At 41.3% G+C, this 25,737-nt stretch overlaps 4 protein-coding genes and 1 long non-coding RNA gene across 7 annotated transcripts in view; 2 read left to right on the forward strand and 3 right to left on the reverse strand.

Annotated features, from left to right (window-relative positions):
* UBE4B (ubiquitination factor E4B) overlaps window positions 1-6,523 on the reverse strand; it is a 34,313-nt gene extending 27,790 nt beyond the window's left edge. The window contains exons 1-2 of one of the 3 annotated variants that reach the window (XM_085080265.1): window positions 6,153-6,523; window positions 379-556 (exon numbers count right to left, since the gene is read on the reverse strand). In XM_085080265.1, the coding sequence (XP_084936391.1) occupies window positions 379-556; window positions 6,153-6,176 (202 nt within the window). In that variant the 5' untranslated portion in view covers window positions 6,177-6,523. Of the gene's footprint in view, window positions 1-378; window positions 557-2,328; window positions 2,708-6,152 lie in introns of those variants that run through there. The other 2 variants (XM_085080267.1, XM_085080266.1) reach the window with 2 other exon arrangements.
* A 209-nt stretch (window positions 6,524-6,732) lies between these two features.
* On the forward strand, window positions 6,733-14,554 carry LOC146428175 (uncharacterized). The gene is made up of 3 exons (XR_014856138.1): window positions 6,733-6,900; window positions 8,316-8,405; window positions 14,465-14,554. It is a non-coding gene; the product is annotated as an uncharacterized LOC146428175 (long non-coding RNA).
* On the reverse strand, window positions 8,772-10,558 carry RBP7 (retinol binding protein 7). The gene is made up of 4 exons (XM_085079995.1): window positions 10,406-10,558; window positions 9,718-9,896; window positions 9,364-9,465; window positions 8,772-9,009 (listed from the first exon to the last, which is right to left on the reverse strand). The coding sequence occupies exons 1-4, from the start codon at window positions 10,476-10,478 to the stop codon at window positions 8,959-8,961; spliced, it is 405 nt and encodes a 134-aa protein (XP_084936121.1). The 5' UTR covers window positions 10,479-10,558; the 3' UTR covers window positions 8,772-8,958.
* NMNAT1 (nicotinamide nucleotide adenylyltransferase 1) lies at window positions 11,107-18,456 on the reverse strand. Its single transcript, XM_085079990.1, has 5 exons — window positions 18,316-18,456; window positions 15,681-15,855; window positions 15,052-15,235; window positions 14,213-14,358; window positions 11,107-13,864 (listed from the first exon to the last, which is right to left on the reverse strand). Exons 2-5 carry the CDS (start codon window positions 15,802-15,804, stop codon window positions 13,464-13,466), a joined length of 855 nt encoding a protein of 284 aa, XP_084936116.1. The 5' UTR covers window positions 15,805-15,855; window positions 18,316-18,456; the 3' UTR covers window positions 11,107-13,463.
* On the forward strand, window positions 18,335-24,629 carry LZIC (leucine zipper and CTNNBIP1 domain containing). Its single transcript, XM_085079993.1, has 7 exons — window positions 18,335-18,469; window positions 19,167-19,305; window positions 20,367-20,502; window positions 21,114-21,212; window positions 21,876-21,971; window positions 23,532-23,613; window positions 24,229-24,629. The coding sequence occupies exons 2-7, from the start codon at window positions 19,205-19,207 to the stop codon at window positions 24,285-24,287; spliced, it is 573 nt and encodes a 190-aa protein (XP_084936119.1). The 5' UTR covers window positions 18,335-18,469; window positions 19,167-19,204; the 3' UTR covers window positions 24,288-24,629.
* Window positions 24,630-25,737: the final 1,108 nt, after the last annotated feature.

Below are 25,737 nucleotides of genomic sequence, written 5' to 3' on the forward strand. Positions count from 1 at the left end.
TGATTGCTAAAATGTACCTAGAAACCAATCAATAGAACTGTGTTGCAAGACTTGAAAGGGATTTTCCTGTCTCCTTGACACATCTTTTCCATAATAATGTGCAATCTTAAACTTTATTACAAACTTCTTCAAGTTTTGGTAACACATATTTTAAATGCCATGAGTTACTCACACCTGGAAAACAATTGTAAATGGAATAAATGGAAAACTATTTATTACTTGGAAGAGTAAAACAAAAAGTGCATTCATACACCATTTTGCAACATTTGTTCCTGAAAATGACTTTCAGTAAGAGCAGAAGTAGCAGCAGTAGCAGTGATGCCGTAAAACGAGGGGCTGTGTAAGGAGTTTACACCCTGCCAGGAGCTGCCAGCCCACCTGAAGCGCCGATGGGAGAGGTAGCTGGGGACATGCTGTGCACGTTGAGGCCCAGGCTGTGCGAAGGTCCAGGCGCTGCGGCGGCGCCCGGCGGGGTCTCTCTCTGCGGGGAGGTCAGGGGGGTGCTGGGCTGGGATGAGGAGCCTCCTGCCAGCCGCGCCAGGCGCCTCCGACGGATCTGCAGGGACGAGAAGCCAAGTGAGCACCTCTGTCTGCTCAGGCAGTCCAGGGCTGCCCCTGGCCTCCCTCACAGCAGCCACTGACTCCTGCCAAGGCAAACACTGCAGCCTTACCTGAAGCCTGCTCAGAGGAGCTGGGCTTGCTGCCCTTCCTCTGCTCTGGGTCACAGCACTACAGTACCCTCCATGTTCAAGTTTTAAGTATGCATTTGCTGCCTTGGAAAACCATTTGCACTGGGAATGCTGTTTGTCCCTCGAGGGGTTGTGTAAGACAAGTTTAACATTTACTGCTCAGCAATTTCAAAACCTGCAATACTCCTCCCCATTTACTTTGGCATTTGACAAACCACATTAATGTGATAAAAGGGACAACATGAATGTGACCTTTGCTTTCATTTCACACCACGTGATACCAACACACCCGTGCTAAAGAAGGTCCAGTTGAAAGTTATTCAAGACCATCACTGTCCAAATTAATCCGAAACAGAACTGCAATACCAAAAACGTGCATCTTGTGTGCTAGACAGAAGCGCCTTCCCAAGTAAAGACAGAATAAAAAACATCTCATCACCTAGAGGCATTCCATCACAAAGAATTTAAAAAACTGTTTTTGCAAGTTACTTTAAGACAGGGAAGAACCTGCCTTCAAAAATCCAACTACAGTAAACTATTATGAACCTATTTATTAAAAATAGTATGTGATCACGTAACACTAATATTATTCCTGAGAAATAAACAGACAAAATAAAACTTATAAAACTTAATTTATAATGCTTCAAGTTTCACACAAATGAAAAACAAAAATAAATTATTCATTATCAGAGGCTGCCTCAGAGCATCTGTGCCCAAAGCTTACATCTTCAGCTTGAAATGGGCCCAAAATAAAAGTACCATATTTGAGGATGTCAGCTCCCTGCAAAAATCAGCAATTCCTGTTATTCTCTTTGTATTATGACACTCAAGCATTGCACACAATTTCAAAGTTTTCATTTCTGCTCATAGTCCTAAAGAACTGCCAGGCAACTGAAAGAGTGAACAAAAGATGTGTGTCAAGTCAATGTCTACACTACATTCCTGTACCATTTAATGGCCTGTGAAACCTACTCCAACAGGAAGAAGAACAGATCACATTATATCAGACTTCAAAACCTGTGGGAAAACAGTGTCTGGAACTACATCTCCCTCCATGACAGGTGTCACCACATGAACATGCAAGTCAGCTAGAATTTTTTCTTAAGACTCAAAAAAATAGCTATGAATAGAATCCATAATCCTTCCTCCTTGTCAAGCACAATAAGGGAACTTATTGCATAAATAAATTGTTCAGTTTTGCCTTTAAGTAAAAGTAATTCACATTAGGGTCTCCCTCTTCTTCATTTGTATCTTACATTTCAATTTTTCAGTTGTTCATCCAAGTGCTTATCTGAAAAAACTCCAGAACTACCTCAGCCCTCAAGGGTATAACTGAGAAAATGTCAGCTACATGTCCCCATATCTGTTTTCCCCACTGCTGAATCCAAATTAAGTGTTCAAGCTCACAAATACAACAAATACACACGCAAGCGCCCCAGACATGCAGCAGCATCTGAAGGTGAAAGGTGATGAATTTTTTACACTTTTTATATAATTAATGTGATATGAAACTCTTCCACAACTGTTCATAGTCATTCTTGCTAGTTAGTTCCAAATCAGATGTTAGAAAGGAGATATGTGAGAAGAAAAAGGCAGAGATAATAACCAATATATTTATTGATTACTCGAACAAGGTCACCTCTTCATCATCTCCCAGTGTCAGGCAGATAACTGAGGCCACCAGTGGCACTCAGCATTCCTTCCCTTTCAGTGCTAGGCAAGATCCACAGCCAAGTTACAGCAAATCCACCTGCAAGCAGCACTGCTGAAACAGGACACTGAGACAAATCTTCTGCCTCGTATTTGTCACTCTCAGTCCACCAACTACCCATCTTTCTTAGGAACCAATCCCCCAGACTGTAACCTTGCCCTGCAAAATAGTCTGAAGAGTGTGTAGAACACGAAATCTGCACAGACACTGGGCTGCTTTGAGATAAGATATTGCAATAAAAACGAATACAACCTTTTTCCCTGGCCTTTAAGGATGATGGGCAAATAATACTTACCTTCCTTACTGCTGTCTTACTATCTTAATATAAAACTGAGTATTTTTACCACTAACAGATACAGCTTTTGTAACTGACAGTACATGGAGCACATGTTAAAGGACCACATTTGGTTCTTGGATATCCCAAGCTGTCATATTCCTCTAGGTTTATATAAAATTATCATAGGACTCTGAACTTTGATCTGAAAACTATGATGTTTTAAGTAAGAGACAAAAGAGGAGCAGATGCTATGCAATAAAGGCAAAGTACAGGCTGAAAAAAGTTTGAAAAGATGGAATAAAATTGGTGGACACATTCTATGCAGTTAATTCCCTGTGTCTTCAGGCTGAGCAGCAGGGAGGGAAGGAACATGGGCTTTATGCTGAGGGCACAGCTGGGGACTCAGAAGACACAGCTTGTTTGCACAGTGCAAGGCACAAACAAGACCCCAACCTGTTGCCTTCACAGAACACACATATCAGGTCAGATGTGTGGGAGTTCCCTCTAACTGACCTGTTCCCATTTCAGACTGAATGACTCCCCAAATTATCATGAAGCAGCACAAAGCTGGGGTTTTAAAGTAATTTTTAGGGAAGTTTTGGGTATTTGAATAATCCCCAACCCTTGATTTCAGCAATAAACACCTGTGCCAGTGACATATGACAAAGCTGTTATGTGTCATTATGTTACCTAATAGTGACAAGTTATTCAGACCCGACTATTACATGGGCATTGTTTGCTCCATAGCCCATCTTCCCTGCAGAGCACAGCTCCAGAACACACAGTTTAAAAGCCTAATTAAAAAAAATCTCATTGGCTGAATGGGAAGAGCACATTGCTTTTTTAGCTAGTACAGTCTAGTACAGTTTTAGCTGGACACATCTGGACTACATCTTTAAATAGCAGTTTTCAGAATTATATTTTTGATCTAAATGGACTTCTTAAAAGCTGTTTGCTGCATGCACCACAACAAAAAAAGTAAAAATAGCACCCTGTTAAAGATGGTTGATTGATAATTAAATTTTGCAGCAGGTAAAAAAGACACAACCAGGAAGACTGCTTCCTAAGGCTCACATATTCCCAGTTAAAACATCTGTATCTGCTAGAGTGGCAACTGCTTAGTGAGACTCTAAAGAAATTTCCTATTCAACCATAATGTAGAAGATTTCCAAATCTGTACAATAAAGAGTAATTTGAATGGATAGCTTTATTTCTCTTGCATTCATTAGAGCATGTTAAACTGGTTTAAGAAATGCTTTATTTTCTGGTGACAGTGGTTATGTTCTGTGCTCAGAAAACTCTACTCAAAAATCATGTACATGCTGGAATATGATAAACTCCCATCATTCTTTCCCATTCTGTGCTGCATTTAGCTGGGATCTGCTTTTTTTCTGTGAAGTACCTGTTCTCATCTTGTGCTATCTATTGTGCTAAAACTCACATGCTAAAAAGCAAATCTCTTTTCTTCCTCTCCTAAAAATTTTACCATGGTCTGTAGTGAATTACAACTTCTAGAGTGTTACCAAAGCAAACACTGAGAAAATATCAGTGAGAGACACTGTTGATAGGAGGGGAAAATGCCTTCTTGCAATTAAAATACATGTATGGTCAATTGTGTGTCTCTTCAAGCTCCAACCTGTTAGTGTCATATTTAATTACGGTTTGATAACAGAAGATAACCTTATCTGTAAGAGCCTTGCAATTAATTTCAACTTCCGTTAAGTGTTTTTTCACCTGCAGTCACTGCCTGAAAAACAGTCTGAATCTAAAGAGGTCACATAGAGCATATTTCAGAAGGTTATTTTTCAATACAGTCTGATCCAGGGCCCACTGTGCCAAATAACAGCAAAGTGGAGATGTGGAGGAATATTAAAATCAGCTTGGCTCTGACTTTTCAGGGAGGGATCCATTAATAACAAGTGACACCATGACTGTTAAAATGACACAAGATTGTCTGAGGCAATCACCTAAAAGACCATTTCGTTTGGTCCTTGCTGAACTGGACAAGAAGGACGTGGAAAAGTCACTTGAGACAAACATTTTGCCAGAAAAGGTGGATGAGTCCTCACTGGAGACTTTTCTGCAGCCTCAGATTCATGATGCAGTGGTTTTGATGACGTCAGTAATGCACTGAGACAGTGACACAAATAAGCTTATATAGGTTAAATAATTCTGAAATTAATCATAAAACACCTCAGGATCAGGGCAGTTTAACAACGAGAAGAACTGCATGTAAACAAAGTACTCATGAAATACACCTGTAAAATTGGAGATCCTTTTTCACAGTAGACTTACAACACCAGTGCCCCAACCCATCGTCCCCAACATGGGAACTGTACTCCTTTTCTCAGTGCTTCCACAGAGTATGAGGACCTTCATCAAGTAAACAGCACAAAGTATTTTCTCCTAGATCATGATGCAACACAGTAGGATTGCTAAATCGTGACAGACAATATCATCAAAAACATCTCAACCTTTTGGAATACAAATCTGACAACAGCAGCTACCCTGCTCCACAATCCCACTATAAGATACGGACAGAATAAAAATAACTTCTTTTGAGCCTCTCTGGAATATAAGTACAGCACTGAGCCTGTATTGCAGCAGGTCCAATACAATATATTTTGTATGCATGCAATACACATTACTATGAAATTATTATTGTAAAGATACAAGAGATTCCAGGCTTACATGATTTCAGGATTACACTGGGACAGTGGGAAACTCCCTGGATCCTGATATAATATATTCAGGATGTAATTCATTTGGAAATCCTCTAATATATGGGCAAAACTTAAGACCTTAGTCTACATTAAAAAACAAAGGAAAGCAGCGTCTTTTAAAAGAACCAAGGCACTGCTCACCTTATTCTATGTGAACAGAATATATACGTTACAGACAGATGTTTGCCAATTACAGCATAACACTAGAATTCTTCAGTGAAAGAGCAAGAGCTTGAATAAATAAAGAAACGGAAATCAAAGGTAACACTGCAAAACTGACAAGTCTGTTTCAAGCTGTTTCAAGAAAAAATTATACTCAATATAAGACCACAAACGCCCATCTTGCTTCTCCGCAAAGAGTCTAAGGAACCAAAATTTAAGTGTTTTACTATGTTAAAAGGTCGGGTGTTTCAAATCACACACAGAGAACACACAAACGCCTAGTATTGCACACAGAGACGGAACACGCTGCAGACAAAGGCTACCTAGCAGATGGAAGCAGAGAATAAACAATTAACCAGGAGAGCAGCAACCCAAGCCCATGGCCGAGCCGGGGGGTCGCGGGTCAGGGACAGCGCGGAGACAGGAGGAAAGAGAAAAACCCCGAGCGCAGACACGGGGAGAAGGCAGAGCGCCTCAGGCTCGCTCCTCGCACAGCCAAACGCCAGCCCGGCTCCGAGCAGGGCCAGCACCGCCCGGCGCCCCCTCCCCGCGGCCCGCCCGCCCCTCAGGCCCCGGCCCCGCGCACTCGCCTCGTCCGCGCTCAGCTCCTCCATCGCTTTCCTCTTAATGGTGCCCGGAGGGAGGGCGCGTTCCTCCGCCCCGCCGCGGGGCCGCTCCGAGGCAACGCTCTCCTGCCGCCGCTGCCCCCCGGGCCGCCTCACAAGGGCATCTCCGGGGCGACCGCGCCGCGCCTCGCCCGCCGGCAGCACCGCCGCCCCCGGCCCGCTCCCCGCCGCCCGCCCGCGACTCAGCTGCCGCCGCGGCCGAGGGAAAGCCGCCCTCCCGATGCCCCCGCGCCCCTCAGAGCTCTCGGGCCCGGCCCCCGCCCGCCCGCGGCCGCTGCCCCGCGCAGAGATTATTCATCAAAACAACAGGGCGGCGGCGGCCATCTTGCGCATCACGTGACCCAGCGGGGGGCCGGGCATGCCGGGGCCGCGCGCGCGCCGCACCGACCAATGGCAGCGGGCCGAGGGGGCGGGGCGAGCACAGCCCAGCCGCGAGGGAGGGGCGGGGCTGGGCGGGGCCGTGAGGGAGCCGTGAGGGGAGCTGAGGGAGCTGTGCGGGAGCCGTGAGGGAGCCGTGAGGGAGCCGTGAGGGAACCAACAGGGACGGCAGGCAGCAGCTCCCCCTCAGGGACGCCGCGATCCCAGGGAGGGTCGAGCCGCTGAAGCCTTCCTGCTTCAATGGGTCCTTAAATGTTAACCCCTTCTCAGTTACGAGTGATTGAGAATACACAGGATTTCGATCTAATTATTGCGAGCTGAGTAACATACCAAGGTAAAAACAAGATGCTGAGACCCCATTGAGCATTTGGCCTCTTCTAAGTGTAGTTTGAACATGAAGTATTTTTTTCTTCATTACGAACTTTTCTGCACCTAATTCTCTCACTGTATCACAAAATAGTATTTTTTCTGGAAGATATTAATCTTTTCCCACACCTTCGAAATGAAACTCAGCTCCAGAACAAACCGGCCAGATTACATATAAATACATTGGAGGGTCACCCTCAGCTCAGTTTGTCTGAGCTATAATACATGTAGGTGAAGGAGAAAAGGATTTTTAAAAGATGCTCTTTTGGCAAAGGATAAACGAATTGAGAGTTGCATCAACAGGTTATTTGCCCAGGATGAGCAGTCACTAATTATATGATCTGAATGTGAGCTGATGAACAGGGCAGTGTGGTTTGAGTCAGCAAGGAAAAGAATCCCCTAAAAGCTGGACAACAGGATGTTCTTAAGATGGAGCTAAACTGGTCTGTCTGAGCAATTAGGACATATTTTCATACACACTGCAAATAATGATATAGCAACACAATTGATCCAGTTTTTTTAATGCATAGATGAGGCAGGTAGGATATTTGGTCTTGTGGTTTTAATACATTTTTAATGTATTTTATTGATCGAATTTTTTTTTAACAAAGTATTTTGATGATTTAACCAGGGTGCTCAGAAAAGAAACAAATTATTTTATAAATAATTGGATCATAATATATATTGCCAGTCTTTTTATAGAATATATGTATATTGTTACCTTTCATTTTTATATTACACTTAATTTTATGCTTATCTTTTTGGGTCATTTGGGTTTTTTCAAGATAATTGAAGTGGTCTGAAATACCTTTGAATAAAACCCTTCAAGTGCTTCTCTGGGGAGTTCTACTCTTGTCCTTCAAGGTCATTACTGCCTTCCTGTATTGCGTCTCACGCAGTTTTTATTGGAGAGCACAGCTTGGAAGCAGTGGGTTTGAGAATCTCGGCGCTGTTTAGCACTCGAACCCTTTGCACATTGAACCCCTGCAAGCCCAATGAAGGTGCACAACGTTGCCGAAGCGCCATCCAGTGGCGCAGAAAACGCTGCCTGCTGCCGGAATTTGTTATTTCTACTAACGTAACATTCTAACATCAATTTTGCTTTCAAATGAATGAAACCCTCAGTTCCAGAAGGAAGACACTGCCAGGATCCACAGAATAAATACCAGGCATTTTACTGCTGGCCCCCATTTTGCCCTAACTGTATAAAGACTATTAGTTCTTTTCTTCTCATTTTGGAAACCAGCTTAAATTTATATAGGTCTAGTAATTAGGGGAGGGGGTCAATCTAAACAAGAGCCCTCCACACTTTAACAGATTTTGTTGAAGCAAGTAAAGTTTAACTAAAGCAGCATTGCTTTCCCTCTGTATATGTGCTTACAGAGTTCAATCATTTTGCAGACTGGAATCTCCGTGGATCACCAGGACCCATCTTCATGGTTCTGAGATTTGACCACAGGCTGGTTTCTTCTGGTAAGCTCAACTCAGTTATTCAATTATTTTTGAGATAAAGCAGCTATGGCACAAAATGGGAACTCACACTACACGTGTAAGACAGAAGCAGGTGGAGTTAAGTAGGAGCTGACATCTTAAAGAGAAGCATTTTGAAAAAGAAATCTGTACCTTTTGTTTTTTGCTTCATTATTTGTTATCTTTCCTTCTCTATCTGCACTCCACTCCCCCGGTTTTGTCTGATGTTGACATGCCTCTTAGAATTGGCAGGTTTTCATGTTTTAATGGACTTTTGGTTACCTAGAGACCTAGGCCATACCACTTACATTTTGGGTTGGGGTTTTTTCCTTCAAAAACACATTCAAAAGCAAAGTACTCAAGACTATCTTGGTTTGGGACATTTATTAGCAAAAATTAGACTTTTAACACTGGCAACAGCAGACTTATTTCCTGAGCCAGAAACTTCAGACCATTCAGGTTGATAGGTACAAGGAGTCAGTTCTTGTCCGTAGAGCCATTGCTGGACGTGAGGCAGAGCTGTCCCTGCAGGCAGGACCCAGCATACCACACAGATTTAAGCTCTCTTGAAGACCTGTTTACATACTTGATTCTCACAACGAAGCTCCTAAAAAAAAAACCCAAAAAACAAACAAACGAACAAACAAACAAAACAAACAGAAAAAAAAGGGAAAAAAGAAACAAAAGTATAGAGATATATAGTAATCAAAGGATCTGCTTTCAAAATTCAACATAGATCCTTTGCCACCACTCTGGACATGCTAATAACTTATGCTTAACATTCCAAATTTAACTACACATTACAGTGAAACAATTAAGCTGTTTCAAAGCAGAAGGTGCTCACTATGTACCATCCATTACACATCCTACAGAGCTAGAAGACTTTTGCACAACATGACCACATTATAAATCAAATTTTTGTCGTATAGAGACATAATTACTAGAAATCTGAAGTCAATACCAGGTGGAGGTCATCTCCTTCAAGCCAGTGAGTCCAGCCCCTGTTCTTCTTCTCACCAGTCTGGACACAGACAAGTTTGTCATTTTCCCAGGTAACGAGGCTCTGTGGAGCAGGGAACAAAAAAGTGTTTCTGCATGTCTGTCTCAGTTCTGCAAAATACTTGTAGAAAATGTCCATTCTCCTGGGTAAAAGAGGACCTAGATATTACTCCTGAGAAAAGCTCCTTGTCTGCAACTCAGGCTCCTACCGCTATCTTGCATTACTAATCCTATTCTTGATACAATTTCATCTCAAGTGTCTGGATTGATCATGGCATCTTAATTCTGTCACAGCCCCTTAAATATTCACTCTTACCTTGCATTTCCTGTTATCCAAGCCTTTATTATCTTCTTCAAACTCTTCTCCAACTCTGAATTCAAGCAAATAATCTCTGAATGTGCTAGTGGTATGGATACTGAATGAATCACCATTTTGCTTGATCACTTTCTGAGGCTTCAGCACTTTTGCTATTTTGCGCGTTGCAAAGTCAATACCTTGAACAGGAGGCAAAAAGGTCAGAATTGTGTTTATCACCAGCCATTTTGGCAGCCAGGACTTAACCTTTATTGCTACCAGAAGCATTTCTTAGGTAGTTTGACCTTACTGCTATGCAGCACTTTGTTGTCTTATTGGAACCTTTTGTTTAAAGCTGCATGTTAGACAAATTAAGTCATCCTCTTGTACTTTTTACTCTTTGAAAACCAGTTTACTCAACTGTTGCACAATTCCTAAGTAAGAGTTCCAGGACTTTGAGTCAGAAGATTCCTGGAGAGAGTTGGTTTCCCCCCCAGAGACACCCATGCTTGGTTTCAGACTTAAGCCCCACTCAGCAAGAGGTTAAGGCCTATTCCCATCCTTTGTCATGGGAAAGGCAATGGAAGAATTAACAAAAACTTTCTGCACCCTATAGCTTAAATAGGGTGAAATGGAGGACAGACCTTAAAATTCAAGAAGACCCTTGTGGGTGAAGGGAGAAAGGACAGAATCAGGTATTTTCACCTACCTAAGGCCACCATATAACCTTCAAAGTTGTCATTGCTGACAAGGTTCCAGGTTCCACTGAAATCCACAGGCATTGCCAGACAGTAGAAGGAAGATCCAGTCAAAAATGTGTAAGTAGTTTTCTAGCCAGGGCTTTTATAAGGCAGTTGGTGGGTGGGATTACATCCCAGGACCTTTCTGCTGGAGGGGAAGGGTGCTACTGCTGAGCCAATGGGTGAGAGGGTATTTGTAGAATGGCTTCAGCTGTGTTGGAGGGAAAAGTTCACCACGCCTGAAATTCTGAAATCTTTCTGTGGAGCAAATGTTAATGGCCCAAGAGCCACAATGCAAGCCAAAAACTGGTTTAAACCATTTATGTCCATCTTGTATACTTTAAAGGGACTGATTTTGTCGTAAGATTTCCTGCATGTTTATTAGATCAGGGACTTTTATGATCTGAAATCCAGGTATTTGTTGAAAAGGCGACGTTTCCCTCTAAAGACATGCTATACTTCAACAGACAGGGATTAACTGTTAAACCGTGGATTGTGCTATATTGACAAATTTTAAAGCAATACCTATGACACAGAAATAAGAATTACATCATCTTGGTTTATGTCTGGAGTGAATGGGAAGCAGAATTTAAAAAATAATCTTGTGTATATAGGAGATGTAGTTCCCATCTTTGCTTTCTATTCCTGACACAGAAGGGAGATACATGAGTTGTCCCCACTGATGCTTTATTAGATGCTACACATTGTGGCAGAGCACATAGGCAGTAGAGTACAGGATGCAGCAGATAAGCTTCAGTGTTGGACTTCACCTTCAGCAAAGAAGCAACAGAAATCCCTGATGACCCAGCAATGTGTTTTGAAAAGTGAATTAAAAATACTTGACTTTGAAGAGAAAGGATATAAGGAATTTGTAAGTGAGGAAATAAGGGATTTAGAGGTGAGGAAACACACCTATACCTACCACATGTATTTATTTACTGACTTGTGTTAGGCTGAATGAAAATAATTATATTTTGCCGAGAAGTTTCCCTGAACTTTAGCTCAGTTTTTGGAGCTGGCAGATTGACCCACATGACTCACAGGATCATGCAAGTAGGAACTTAGGACGTCAAAGCTTCTTTCCTGTTTGCAGTTGGATATTGTTCTCTAACATACACTAAACCAGGAATGGCACAGAGAAATTAAAATTACTCTTTCCTCTGGACTCAAATAGTAACATTTCACCCATAATTTGGTGTTACGAAGTTATGGTAGTAAAGAACTGTTGCAATAGTACTGACTCTTGCAAGCAAAGAGAAGTCAGTACTTGGTAAGTCCTGTGTAAAAGGACTGGTTCGTTTCTTTCTTTCTTCTAATTCCTGGTTTTATTTTTGTGGAAATATTTTTTTCCATTTCCATCTTAGTTGCTGTGCAGCACTGAGCATCTAACACATTCCATTAGGCATGGGGCCTCACTACAGAAGCAGATCAAGTGGGCCCTGCTGCTGCTGCAGCATTAATAACATATTTGAGTCCAAATGACAAGTGTGGTGAAAGGGCCCCATGTTCTCTTTCAGGTCTGACAAGAGTTCACTCCTGAAAGTTTTGCCTGTCTGACACCCTTGAACAGCCCTAGCACTGATTGTGGTGCTGGTGTTTATAATTGATTGGAACATGAGATGGCTGGTGTGCAGTTACTTCCAGTGCTGGCAGGCTCCTGGATCCCAGCAGTAAAACAAAGGATCCACACCCAGCAGTCAGTTATGATCGTGGCACATGGCCCTGGTTCTAGACTTGCCCAACAGCACCTTGGCCACCTGCCTGGACAGTCTCGCATTCAGCTGGATTTGCTGATCTGAAAAACGTGACCAGAGTCATCTTGTGGAGATCCCATGGAAGAGCAGTTGACCCATGAGAAAGTAGCTTGCAAACCTTGACATTCTTAATAAGGCACACAATCTAAACAAAAATGAGTTGGCAGCAAATAAAGAGAGGTAGAATTCTATCACAACAGTCACAGTGACTCTCTAGCTTATGTTCACATAATACAGACAATACAGTGTTAGATTCAAAACTTGATTTATAGCAAAGAGAAATATTTCACTTATGATAAGTATTGATATCCTACCATTTTCTCTCAACTCTAGTAACAAAAAACAATTCTGGCTATATATAATTATATTCTACTTATGGCTCAAAAGTAGAAGGTACTTTATTATTACTGAATATTATTATTATATATTATTATTGAAATAAATGTATTATTTGTAATAAAGGGACAAGTGTCTGAGAATCCGTGCAATGACACTATTATTAATTTCTACCTATTAAATCAACAGCTATTGATTTAAACCAGTTTCTGAAGTAGGTTTGTCCTTCAACCAGAAACAATACTGAGCTTAACATACAGCCCTGGAAATGTCAATGCAAAAGTAAAGCACAAGACATTTCTGGAAGCAAATTGCATGACAGCAAACAAGCAGCTGCATATCTGAAAGGCAAGCAGCTCAAAGCATGCTGTACCTAGCACCACTTCAGCCAGGAGGAAATTCTTCCCTTCCAGGATAGAGCTATAATAATAAAATAATTTTAAATAATTTTTTTTAAGTGAACCACATGTTGACAACAAAAAAAAAAAAATAGTTACATAGATTTACCATAAGTAAATAGTACATCTTGAAATCAAATAGTTCTGTTAAGACACTGTCAGTCATTAAAAATATGTGTTACTGTTTTGTAAATAGCAGAGCAGTTTGAATTAAAACTAATCAGAATGTTTTCATTTGTTTTGCTTATACATTTGCAATTTTCATATTGTGTGAATTCTTATGCTCACTTCAGTGCACTGGGACAAAATGTTTAAATGTGAAAATCTTATTATTGGACTTGAATAAGGTAGTGTAGTGTGTGAATACACATAAGGTGTCAGTAATAATAAAGCACCAAACCTTATCAGTAACTAGAGATGTATGGAATTAGCCCACGATTGACCTAAAAATACCCCAACCAACCCCTAGAGAACAGACATTCCTGCACTGAAATGTAGTTTTTTGCACGGCAGACAGTAAGTGAGTTGTTTAATGCCTGTTAGTTCTTGGAGTCATTTGCGTGTTTCTGTAAGGGAGCCAAGACCACCCCAGCATTCCTGTCCTCGCTCTCTGGACTGTACAGGTTGTTCTTCTCAATATATGCCCGAACTCCATCAGGCACCAGGTAACGAATGCTCTGGCCTCTCCTCAGGGCTCTCCGGATCTTGGTGGAGGAAATATCATTTGTGATCCATTCTTCCACAAGGTGAATGTTATTCTTATGTCTCCACAAAATATCAGATTCGTAGATGAATTTCTGAACATTGTTTCCAGCCCTACTGATGCACACAAGGCCATGTTTTTCCACAATTTCAGTGATGTCCTCCAACTTCCACAGATTGGGGATCCCAAAGGATTCCAGCATGTCACTTCCACAAAGCAGTTTAACCTGTGGGACACCTGAAAGAGAAAATTAAGTGAGAAATAGGGCTTTGTTTAGGCCACCAGATTTTAACAAACTTGACAGGGATATTTAATTTCTTGGCTCTCTCTCTGTATCTTTGGTTAAGATAATACAATGGAATGAAATTTAAAAAAGATTCAGAGTATATACTTTATAATTAGTAGCCTCAACACAGGATTTTTCTGAATAAAGGTTATGGATCTACTGCCTCATGCTGTGAAATCTAAGGGAACAAACTTACTGAGTGACATCAGAACCAAGAGACACCATAAAAGTTACTCATCAGCACAATTCTCTTGAAATAACAAGTATCATTAACCATTTAATTTGCAAACAGACTTAACTTTTTACATCTGGACTCTGATTTTTCTTTTTAATGGGGCCGTGCCTATTTGGTTCCTGCTTCCTCTTTCGTCCCAGCTTTGTTAACGGTACAGCATCCTGCAGACTATTAGTGACATCCGGAGGTAAAAGCTTTTGATGATGATACCTGCAAAACAGATGTATTTTAGGTATTTTAAAGATGTAGGAGAAAATAGGGTAGTATGGCCCACTAAATAACCTATCACCACTTCTTCCCACAATACTTTCACCAGCAGACCAACAGGAGGTGATCTGTGTAAACAGGGACTTGGGAGAGCTTGGTCATGGGGTGGTCAAAGTGCAAAGACTTCTAAGGAACAACAGCAAGGTTGGTTTGTTTCCTTTTAAATAAAAATTCATTTTAAAAATAAGAATCTCAGTGAAGTAGCAAAGACTGAAAGATTAAAAATGTAATATTCAGAAAACACTCCAGACTATTCTTATGCCAGTCTTTAAATACATAAATGGCCAGCACAGCACAACCAGGGCAAAAGGAGGGAGGGAAGCTTGTGTAGCATGTCTGCCCTGTTCTAGTCTCTGTCCTTCCCTATGAACACCTTTTTAGCATAAAAATTGAGTAAGAAATTATATAAGAGATTATATATCTTAAAAAATTGTTCACAGGCTCATTTTTGGTATCTTTAGGACTAATGATGCAATCTTTCATTTTCAATACTCATACCAATAGTACTTCTGAATTCAGTGAGTCTATTCATGTGATTTGGGGTTAGCCTGCAATAATCCCAACTTGTTAGAGTTAACACCATTCCTGATCCCTCTATAGGTTCATGAGACTTTTTAGAGGTTGGCTGTAGAATACCTTAAAACTTTTAGTGTTTCCAACCACTCGCTCTGGCAGCTTTCCCAATCATCAACTTCCACCCAATCAGAGTTTTTTGTAGCCAGTTTTGCCATGGTCACTCGGTGATTCGCACTGATCAGACCTTTCTTCTTATATGCATCACCCACTGGTGAAATAATGCCTTTGATTACTTTGTATTTTCCTGTGAAAAAAAACACATAACACAAGAATATAAGAAGTGGTTGAGCAGATGTTACTTCCCCTGCATTGGATTTAACCTGTGACATAATCATTATCCAGTGCAATGGCAGCTGATAGCCAGCCCAGTGGAAAAGTACAGGACACTTCTGCTCTGTCAGGGCAGCAGAATGAAAGAGCTAGTAAGATATATTAGAAAAATATATTTCTATAAATGAACTATAAACCCTGTGCTTTAGCTCATTAAAATCAGTAATAAGCAATACATATATAAGACAGTTCTCTCACATTGGCCTACATGGTTTTGTATATGACATAAAATATATACCAGCTTCAATATCTAATTAGCATTTCCAAAAATATCTGTCACTGTCAAACAAAATATTGACCTTAACATTTAAGTGTCTGGTTATCAAAGCTATTCTGAATGATATAAATTACCATCCTACCTGTTTCATGGAAATAGTCTTTAGCCAGCTCAAACAGCCTCAGGTGCATGTTGGTAATGGGATTGAAGGACCCACAGGCCAGCAGTACCACTTCAGTCTTCTTGTCAGGATCTTCCATAGCCATTTCTCACAGCCACGGAGCCAAGTGGAGAATATTGGTGCCAGGTACCAGCCACTGCAAGAAACAGGATTAAGAAAGGGCTACAGTTACTTATTTGTGCTGCCAGTAAGCAGAAGATAAAATTTCAAGATCAAATTGAATGCTGTATTTTTCTTCAATCAACACCTGGCCTATGATTGTTCATGCAATATTTCATTGTCCAATTTTTAGGTGATTAAAATATGAAAACACGGCAAAGAGGCTGCTTGCCCAGAGAGGACAGCATACCGCCCATTCTGAAGAAAGGCAGCTCATGCTTTTAAACTTCATGTGGAGAGATTATCTGTCCTGATTGCAGGACAAACTTCATTAGAACTTTGCACCTTTTTTAAGATGCCAGTGCCAATCAACTGCCAAGAGATGTGTGGGCAGGGAACTTCCTTGTTAAGTAATTTCCTTCTAGTGCTTGCAGGGAGAAATAGAACATCCTGTGACCATTCCTGGTCTTGCTACCCTAAATTGCAGTGAGCCTTTCCGGTACAATTTATAAAACCAAGTTAAATTCTGGAGGAGAATAGTATCAACGTTTCTTCATTTAGGATTTATTTATTTTTTCTGAAATATAAAATGTAAAGGGTGGTAATTTATATAATTTAGCATATATGTGGAAAGAGAATGCTATGGACTAAACATGAGAAAAGTCAGTCTGCTTTGTGTTGCAGGAAGTGTTAGGTGTACCAGTGGAACAGATGAGAGAAGAATAGTGAATTAACAGAAGTTTAGTAAAACCTGCAATCAAATACTGTTTTTTCCCCCTTTTCTAAAATACTACAGCTCTGTTCCAATTGTAAGCTTCAGTTTCAGAAAGCTGCTTAAGAATTGCTGAAAATAAGGAAATTTCACTATTTGTCATTTGTCTGTTTGCGAGATGTATGAGACATCGTGAGGAGCACAGAATTGTCTGCCATTGTTTCTACAGCAACATCATCACCTGAAAAATCCCACGAGGTCACCTCACGTTCTGTCTCCCTTACAGTGAGGCTGAGTGATGTTCACAGCAGCCACAGCGCTGAGACACCATCACAGCCAAACCTTGTAGCAGTGACTGTGTCCGACCATCAAACAGCCCTTGGATGAAAGGAACTCTTGCAAGGCTTCAGATTTTGTAAGTGTGAGTACTTTCCTGTGCTTTCAAGAGTTTCACAAACTTTTAAAATATTCTTTATTACTGCAAAGCAGCTCAGCAGTGGAAGGGTTGGTGGTACTTGAAAGGCAGCCTTCACAGGGGCACGGCTAGGAGAGTTACTATGGGAACAGGAAAGAGAGGAATTAGACTGCTTTTGTAATGCACAAATCCTACTTTCAACAGACTGACTCATGCTGCAAAACTGGAAAAGGTTGATGTTTTTCCTTAAAAAAAAGAAGTGCAAAAATGTAAAAAAAGTAGAAAATTTTAAGATGAAAATCTACAGTGCCTTTTTGGGAGTTAGGCAAATGTCCTTTTCCATGCTTCTAATTTTACAGTTTTCAGAAACAGGCAATCATTGCTGCATAAGCTCACCTTGCAGCACTTCCTATCGACATAGAAATGAGAGTATAAATAGAATTTCATAGTTTGCACATCCCCTCAGTCTCCTAATTTGCACTGACACCCCCTGAGTAGCACTGTTCACACGGAAAACAGCTGCATGATTGATATGGGGAACAGAAGAAATAAGAGGTTTATGGAACTAGGCCCATTCTTTTTGTATAATAAAAGTAGTTTTGATGAATTAATAAATATAATTTGGCACTGCTTGACACAAACCCAGTTACTTCAGTTGGATCACAAGATCCAAACCAGCAGGATCTATACAGCGTTGAGAGAGGCGTTCAGTTCTATAAAACTGAGACTGGTCTTCAAATGATTAATTGTATCTTACGCCAAATAGTAAACGAAATATCAGTAAAATCTCTCCACAAAGACTTAAGATGAGAAAACAAAGTAAAATGGCCTTCACTGAGGTTTTCTGGAAGTGGAGGGCATACACCCTGAAACATTTTCCCTTCTACAGGAAAAATGAAGTGCCCTCTGAAGTACTTCTTACATACATGCTTATATGTAATCTTATAATGCTTTTACATAATCCTACCAGTATTTAGTGTGTACTGATCGCAGCCCTGCTATGCTTAGCTGGATTGGACACGTGTGTGCACTAAAAGACAGTAGAAGACATCAATTCTTGGTCTTGGGATGGCGCTGGAACCTAACCTGTCAGTTAGCTCCCGGGGATAAGCAGATAAGGATGCTTTGCTCAATCTCATTTACGTTTCAGAGGCAAATATCTATCCAATATGTTGATATATCTGTATATACAGTGAATCTAACCATGAGGTGGGCGTCGCTGGACGCGCCAGTAACACCCTCCGCAGCTCCCCGCCCCGAGGGCCCGCACGGGGGTCCAGTCCCGCCCAGCGAGCACCCCGCCGCCACCGCCCATCGCCGCTGGGCCCCGCTGCCCGGCGCCGCTGCCCGTCCGCGCTGTCCCCGCTCACCCCGGGCGCTGTCGCCGCCGCTCAGCCGCGCTGTCCCCGCTCGGCCGGGCCCGGGGCTCCGCACGCGCTCATTGGCCCGGGCGCGGCGGAAGCGGCGCCGCAGGACGGGACGGGACGGGATGGGCCTGTCCTGACGCGGCCTGCCGGCTGAGCGGTGAGCGGCTGGGGCCGGCGGGCGGGGGGCGGGCGCGGGCTGTGCTCCGCCGCGGAGGGGCCGAGCGGGGCCGGAGCCTGGCCTGGCGATGGGCGGGCGGCTCCCGGTAGCGTCCGAATTCCGCCTTCTCCGCCCCGCAGGCCGCTTGGCGCTCCGCGCTCGCCCCTTTTCGGAGGGAGGGCCGCAGTTCCTCGTCGCCCGCGGGGGGTGGCGCGGCCCCTCGAGCCGGCTGGGTGGCCGGGATGTGCCGCTGAGCGCTGTGTCAGCCGCGGGATGATCCCGGGGAGAGCGGGGTTCCTCTCGAGTGCTCTGGATCTCTGGTGCTGCCCGAGGTGTTCGCACGCTTCAGACACCTGCAGCGGGGTTGTCTCCTGATCGGTGTTCCAGGGGGAGATACTGAAGAGTATCGAACCTATTGATCATATAGCGGCGCCTCTGCATTTCAGTAATTCTGCTTGGTTTGATGCTCGCTTGGTTTTATGTGCTGTGGCTGTTGGAATTACTGCCCTGATGAGCCGCCTCTTGCTACAAAGAGAATACTGGACACCCAGCCTGGCATTTCTGTATTCCCACTGCGAGGATCTCTGGGTGCTGTGATTAGACATTCCATCAACAAGATACTGCATAATTTTGATTTTTAGAGCATTTTAAATACGTTAAGTTGTTGTTACAAACAATAAAATGTATTTTCTCTTAGGAGTGTCATGTAAAAACATTTTCATGTGAAAACAGAAAATGGCTTCAAGGGGAACAACAGAGACCAGTAAACTAAAACAAAACTTGGAGGAGCAGTTGGACAGATTAATGCAGCAGCTTCAAGATCTGGAAGAATGCAGGTAATAAAAATAGTTGCTTTCCTCCTATATGGCAGTATTTTTCTTAAATGGTGGCAGAAGAAAGTGGTACCTTTGAAAAACCTTGGTGGGGGGAGTTATTTATTTTTGTGTTTTGCTGTGGTTTTCTGTTTTTAAATTAGGTACAATCTGGGTGTCAGGTAGTAAAATTATTTTTTAAAACTTTTATTTTTATTAAGATTGTTTTATATGTCTGAGAAAACTGTAAGCAGACATATTCAATAATTTCTTTGAAATGCTATAGTTCACAAAAGTCACAATTTTTCTATGGGATTTTTTATAGCAGTGAACAAATAGCTTTTGTAGCTGTTTTGGTTTATCTTATAATTATGGATACTTGGGTTTTTTTGGATTGTTTTCTATTTAGTTTGTTTAACTTTTCATGTGATTTTGTATTAGTCTTCTAATGGGGGTTGATGCAATTTGAGACAGAGTGAATTATCAAGGAGAAGGCTGAGCTTTTATCAGTTTTAGTACTTGCATTTAAACACTCTGTGTGTTGTAGGTGATTCCTCTGACTATTGTTCTAACTTGTCAAAGAAGGACATATCTCTTTCAAGAACAATTAGAACTGCTAAGGGGTGGTAGTGCTGTTCTGGGAACTGGGCAAGATTTAGACCACAGGATCAGTTATTCCTCTCTAAATGGATGGCTTTGAGCGAGGAGATAGACTTCTCAGATAATCTCATTCACCGTAGCTCTGAGCAAGACAATCTCATCACATATTTTTGTTGAGATCAAAAAATACTTCTAAACAGTGCTCCAGGTGTTGGGTATCTTGTTTGTTTATTATTAGGGCTTTTTTATTATCAGTGACTTTGTACAAACCACACAGGTGGCTGGGAGGAGTGCAAACCCAAGCACACCACACATGCTTGAGCTGGATAACAGCTGAGAGGGCCAGAGCAGGGCAGTCTGCAGTGATGGGAATTTCAGTGCTGCTGGAGGAATCAAGCTCCATATTATGCCCCAGAGCCCTTTGCTTCATGTGATGTCTCAGGTTAAATCCTGTGAATTAATGTGTCTTTGTGGGTCCTCTTTAGAGAGGAGCTGGATGCAGATGAGTATGAAGAGACCAAAAAAGAAACTCTAGAGCAGCTGAGTGAGTTCAATGACTCCCTGAAGAAGATTATGTCTGGAGATATGACTTTGGTGGATGAGCTCAGTGGGATGCAACTGGTAAGGATGATGTGTTGCTAAAAATAGTTAATGTTCTGCCTGGAGCTGATGGAACAGAGAATAGATACTAGTGGTTTTCTATAATTTTTATGTGAAATCTAGATCTATGTAACTAATGTGTTTTATGATTTAGTATGCTTGTATATGGAAAAAACTTGGGTAGGTATCTTCATTTTTAAAGGGAAAAAAAATTGAATTACAACCATAACACTGTAAGAATTTGCAGGGATTAGATAGATCAGATCCTTAATATTAGAAAATAACATTAAAAATGCAAATTAATATAAGAGGTGTAAGGGACAATCCAGGATAATATGTATCATGAGAAATAAAGTTCATGCCTGTTTGTTAGAAGGCATAAGATAGCATTTCCTGTGTTCTTATTGCTCATCTATGTTTCAGATTCTTACTAGTCCAGATGAAAAGGCTGTACGAATGACTGTGTAATTTTTGTTAATTTCATTTCCATGGTTATGAAAGAAAAGATGAGCTCTGTGTATCAAATGATGCAGAGGATACTAAAGATGCTGTCCAGCCCTCATTAATCTCGTCCTGCAGCTGTAGTTTGTGGCTCCTGTTAGTCCTGATCATTCTTGCTCTTTTCCTTGCAGGCAATACAAGCAGCCATCAGCCAAGCGTTTAAAACTCCAGAAGTGATTAGAATGTTTGCGAAGAAGCAGCCAAGGCAATTGAGGACAAGGCTGGCAGAGGTGAAGGCTTTTGTTTTACTGCAAAAACTTCATTTGAGCCAGACTGATTCAAGTATGTAATGATTGCAAGGAGAGCACCCAGTGTGCTGGAAAACTTGGTGATAAAGTCAAAAAGAGATGGAGAAGTTATCTTTCAGGATTTGTCCAGTTTAAAATCTTTATTGAGGTAATGGGGACAACCATGTGAATTGTGACCATATTTCTTGAGCTATCTTCTATCTTCCGGTTCTAAAACAAAAATGGGATTAACAGAGTGAATTGAGTAAACTGCGAACAGAAAGTCTGTAATTGTTCTGAGGGCTGGAGAGTGCACTCAGTGTTTCAGAGATGGAAAATGTAGATCCAGATAAAGTGAAATCAAATGTGATTCCTCCATGTACCAGTGATGTGTGAATACTTAATATTAAATTATTATCAGTCTTTGATAAAAAGAGATTCAAGTTTGGAGAAGTCAAGTAAGTTAAGGTTAGGGGTAAAGAGTATTTGTTGAACGTTCAGAAAACTTCACAGACAGCTTTTAAATCGTAGATAGCTCTGTCCATTACTGCACTTGGTCCGTGCTTACTGATGATATTTTCAGGCTGTTGCATTTTGCGTGCTGTTGTTTTGGGTGAAATAATGGGAAGCTTATATATTTTGACTTTTCTTCCCCCTGGTGTGCAGATGGACAGAGACTTAATGGTTGGGAAGTTGCCACGAGACCTATACACCCAACAGAAACTGGAAATCCTGACTGCCCTCAGAAAGCTTGGGGAGAAGGTAAGTGATTGGTATTAGTTAAATAGAGTTTTCTGCCTATGTAGGAGGACTTAGAAATAATTAAAGTAAGAAATTACAGTTTTATAAGCAAATGATAAAATGCAACTTGCTTTTATATAATATAAACATCTTTCCATTTTAATGCCAAGCTTTCTGAACCTGAACATGTATCAAATAGTTTTGTACCTTTCTATAAGGCTATTTCTACTTCAAAATGCTTCCTTTGGTGGGCTGTGTGCATGAATCACACACTAGCTGGTAGAAGGTGATCATATTTATAAAAGCTACAAAACAAGTCTTTTACAACTACCACCTATTCACCAGGAACTATTCAAGACTTTTGACATGTATCCAGCTTCACTTTTATAGTGTTGATAATACCTACCTCTGGCTATGAGATAAAGAAATTGGAGAGATGAGTGATAAAATGGATTGTTACCCCAGTGATCCATCAGTGGCAGAAAAAGCCCTGGGTTTGCCACCAGAGGGACGAAGAGAAGTTACTTCTCTCTGTGGATGGTATACAAAGAAAATGGGTTGTTGTGTACCTCTGTACTTAAACTTCATTAGGAAATGAGGGAATGTAACAGAAAAGATGAAATGCAGTACTTAAAGGAGCTGCAGTCCAAGTACAGTCCAAGTCCAAGTACAAGGTGCAGTCCAAGTACAAGTCCAAGTACAAGCAGAGCAAAGGCTTTCCCTCAGACTATTTTATTGCTTGACTGTCAGAGAAAAAAAAAATGTTTTGAAAATAGTAAAGGCTAGTTAAGATTGTGAACTGAATGCATGAAGGTGTCTAATCCTCCTGGTGTGAGTTCCTTGTATCACAACATCAAGCCATCTCACCACACTCTGACCTAACCTCTTAGTCTTAAAATGATCAGTAGCCTGCTGCACAGAGGGCTTGTAGGACAGTAGTTTCACATCTGTTCTGGTTATGAACAATGACAGCAAATATTGCATGTTTGTCTGCACAATACTGCAAAATGTTAAGTAGTTGTATGCTTTCTTACAAAGCCAGCAAAGGCAAGTTAGCAATATATTTTCCTTATTCCAACATTCCAACATCATCCTGAATGTCTGTACCAGATTATTATGTATCTAATAAATAAATTGACGCAAACACTGTGAACAGTTTGACACATGCGCTTTTCTGTAACAAAGATGTATATCTGAGGCTAATTAAATGAATTACTTTAAACTTAGAATATCTGAACCTTCCAAATGTAGGTTACTGCTTCATTATTGTAAATATTTTATGGGCATCTGTCAAAAGGCATCAGAGCACATACATAAAAGCAAAATATACATGGGGAAATGTCACTTTAAAGGAAGAGAACCATTTCTAGGTCATTGGCTCTTAACATGGTCAAAACTGGCAGTGACTGCTTTTTTTTTTTTTTTTTTTTGCATTCGTCAGTAGATGATAGGAAGTAAGCTTAGATCTCAGTTCTTTACTGTACTGACCATGTGATGGTCATGACATACATGCACAAGTTGGTGGAGGGAATATGCACAGGTAAGGTATCAGCTTCAAAGTTGTCGCCTTTTTTGATTCAGCTCACTGGGGATGATGAGATGTTCTTGTCAACAAATGCTGGTACAGCCCTCAGCCAGTTTGAGAGAGTCTCCACTGACCTTGGTAAGTTTTCATTCTCATAACTTCTGATTCCTTTGCCTCATTGAACACAGCTTTAAAGCACTTTTCCTGCCATGATTGTCATACCTCTGACTGTATTGACGAGATCAAAAGTTCAGTTATAAAAGGCATTAAATAAGCATGAGAGTTCATTGTAGCAGTAGTTAGAACTGGGATGAAAGAGCAGTGAATGGCAGGAACGTGCTAGACTAGGTCAGGGTACAAATAAACTGTCTGGGTGACCTGCCTTTGAGCTCTGCTCCCCCTGCAAGTGTAAGCAAGGTGAGAACCCTCTTGTTCAAAAGGGGTTGCTCTGTGTGTGTGGGGTGTGTTAGCAATACCATTCCAGCTACAAACATAAATCACAGCTTTACAAGAGCAGCTGGGAGAAAGGGAACTCCATCCCAGCCAGGACCAGCAGGACGTGGCTGCTCTAGACCTGGCAAGCCAGTAGGGGTTTGTTGTTTTGTTTGGTTTTTTTTAATTAGCTCAAGTGTTGTCATTTTCACAATGTAGGTTTGATTTCTTTTGATCTCATATGTTTTGCTTGGTTTAAATTGTATGTAAGGTAATTCACAATTTCTGCTAATACTTACTGAAAATGTTTTTTCCCCTCAGGATCAGGAGACAAAGTCTTTGCTCTTGCAAGTGTTGAAGTAGAAAAGGCAAAACAATGAAGAGGTGCGTGAGGCTTGTGTCTGCAGTTATCAGCAGCATTGGATTTTGGTCATACTGCATTTGGTTTTATTATTTCTAAGATGCTGGAAAAATGCAAAGCAAAACAAAAAACCCAAGCCCTAAACCTTTTGGGTCCTTGACCAGAAGATATGAAGTAAACAGCCTTAAGTGCACTTTGGAAGCTTGGTGTCTGTAACCTTTAAGTAATACAAGCTCTGAGGCTGAACACTAAGTGGAACTATAAAACAAAAGCATGGTATGACTGTCTTTGGAAAGAGTCAGCTGTTTTGAACTTTTCTGAGTGTGTATTTCTCTAACTATTAAAACTTAGTCTTTTTGCATGTGGTTGTAGCAAGCAGATCTTTTTAAGGAGTGGTCCTGATGATTTTTTTGGGTGATTCTTCACATTGTCTTAATTTTTGTCTAGGCTCCCTGCTAAGTAGTTTGTGCTAGGAAAGCACTGAAACTTTGGAAAATGGATGTAATTTATTGAAATGCCATCTTTCTACAAACTGTTTGCAGAAGACCCAAAATGAGCCTGGATGCTGATTGCTGGCCCTTGGCTGCTTGTTTGCTGTGCACATGAATGAGCACTTTGTGTCTCAGCCCTGCCTGGGGACAATGGCAGCCCTGTGGGGAGGCTTCTGGAGTAATTTAACCTTGTGTATTGAAAAGACAGGGATTGATAGGACATGGCAATGAGATGCTCTTCCTGTGACTCTTCCTTCAGTTCTGGTGTATAGCTGTGCACTGCTGGTACTTCAGAGGTGGCATGAAATAACCTGCAAGTAGAAACAAGTTTCAGAAGGGGGCGAAAAGCTGGTATTATGTGATCAATGTGAGTTGCTCAGTCTCAGCGGTGGTGCTATGGAGAGCGCAGGGTCTGTGACTTAGTGGATCCTGAATAAACTTGGCATGGGAGGATTTTAAATCTCGTATTGTTGAATTTTTAGCTCAGAGGATGGTGAAACTACTTATAGCTCAAGATGTGTGCTTAACTTCCTGACAACCTGTTTTTTTGTAAAATAGTCCTAGGGGGCTAGTTCTTAAAGTTCTGGCTGCTTCACACTTTAATTCAGTGCTTGTTTGCATTTTCTCTGAGCTGGTTAAAGGCATGTATTTGATTGAGAATTTCTTGAGAAACTTGCATTTAAGGTCTCCTCTACCCTCAGTATATGGTCAGGTGCTGAACTAATGATGCTGGCAACAAAAAAACCCACCAAGGCCATTTCTTAATTTAATTTCATACCTGTTCCCCTTCTTATTTTATCATTAGCTAGAGAAAAGTGTACAGCTTCTAGCTATAAAAAGCAAAAAAAGTAACTTCATGTAAAAAAGGTAATTTCCCTCTGTTTCTGTGCAATAAGAGTTCAAATACCAGCCAGTGTTGGGTCCTCTGGACTACATTTTTACAGGAAGTTAGTACTTTTCTTTAGAGCTCTTCCAGAG

The sequence above is a fragment of the Lichenostomus cassidix genome, chromosome 21 (genome assembly GCF_008360975.1).
Source record: "Lichenostomus cassidix isolate B80296 chromosome 21, HeHo_3.0, whole genome shotgun sequence".
Taxonomy (NCBI): Eukaryota; Metazoa; Chordata; class Aves; order Passeriformes; family Meliphagidae; genus Lichenostomus; species Lichenostomus cassidix.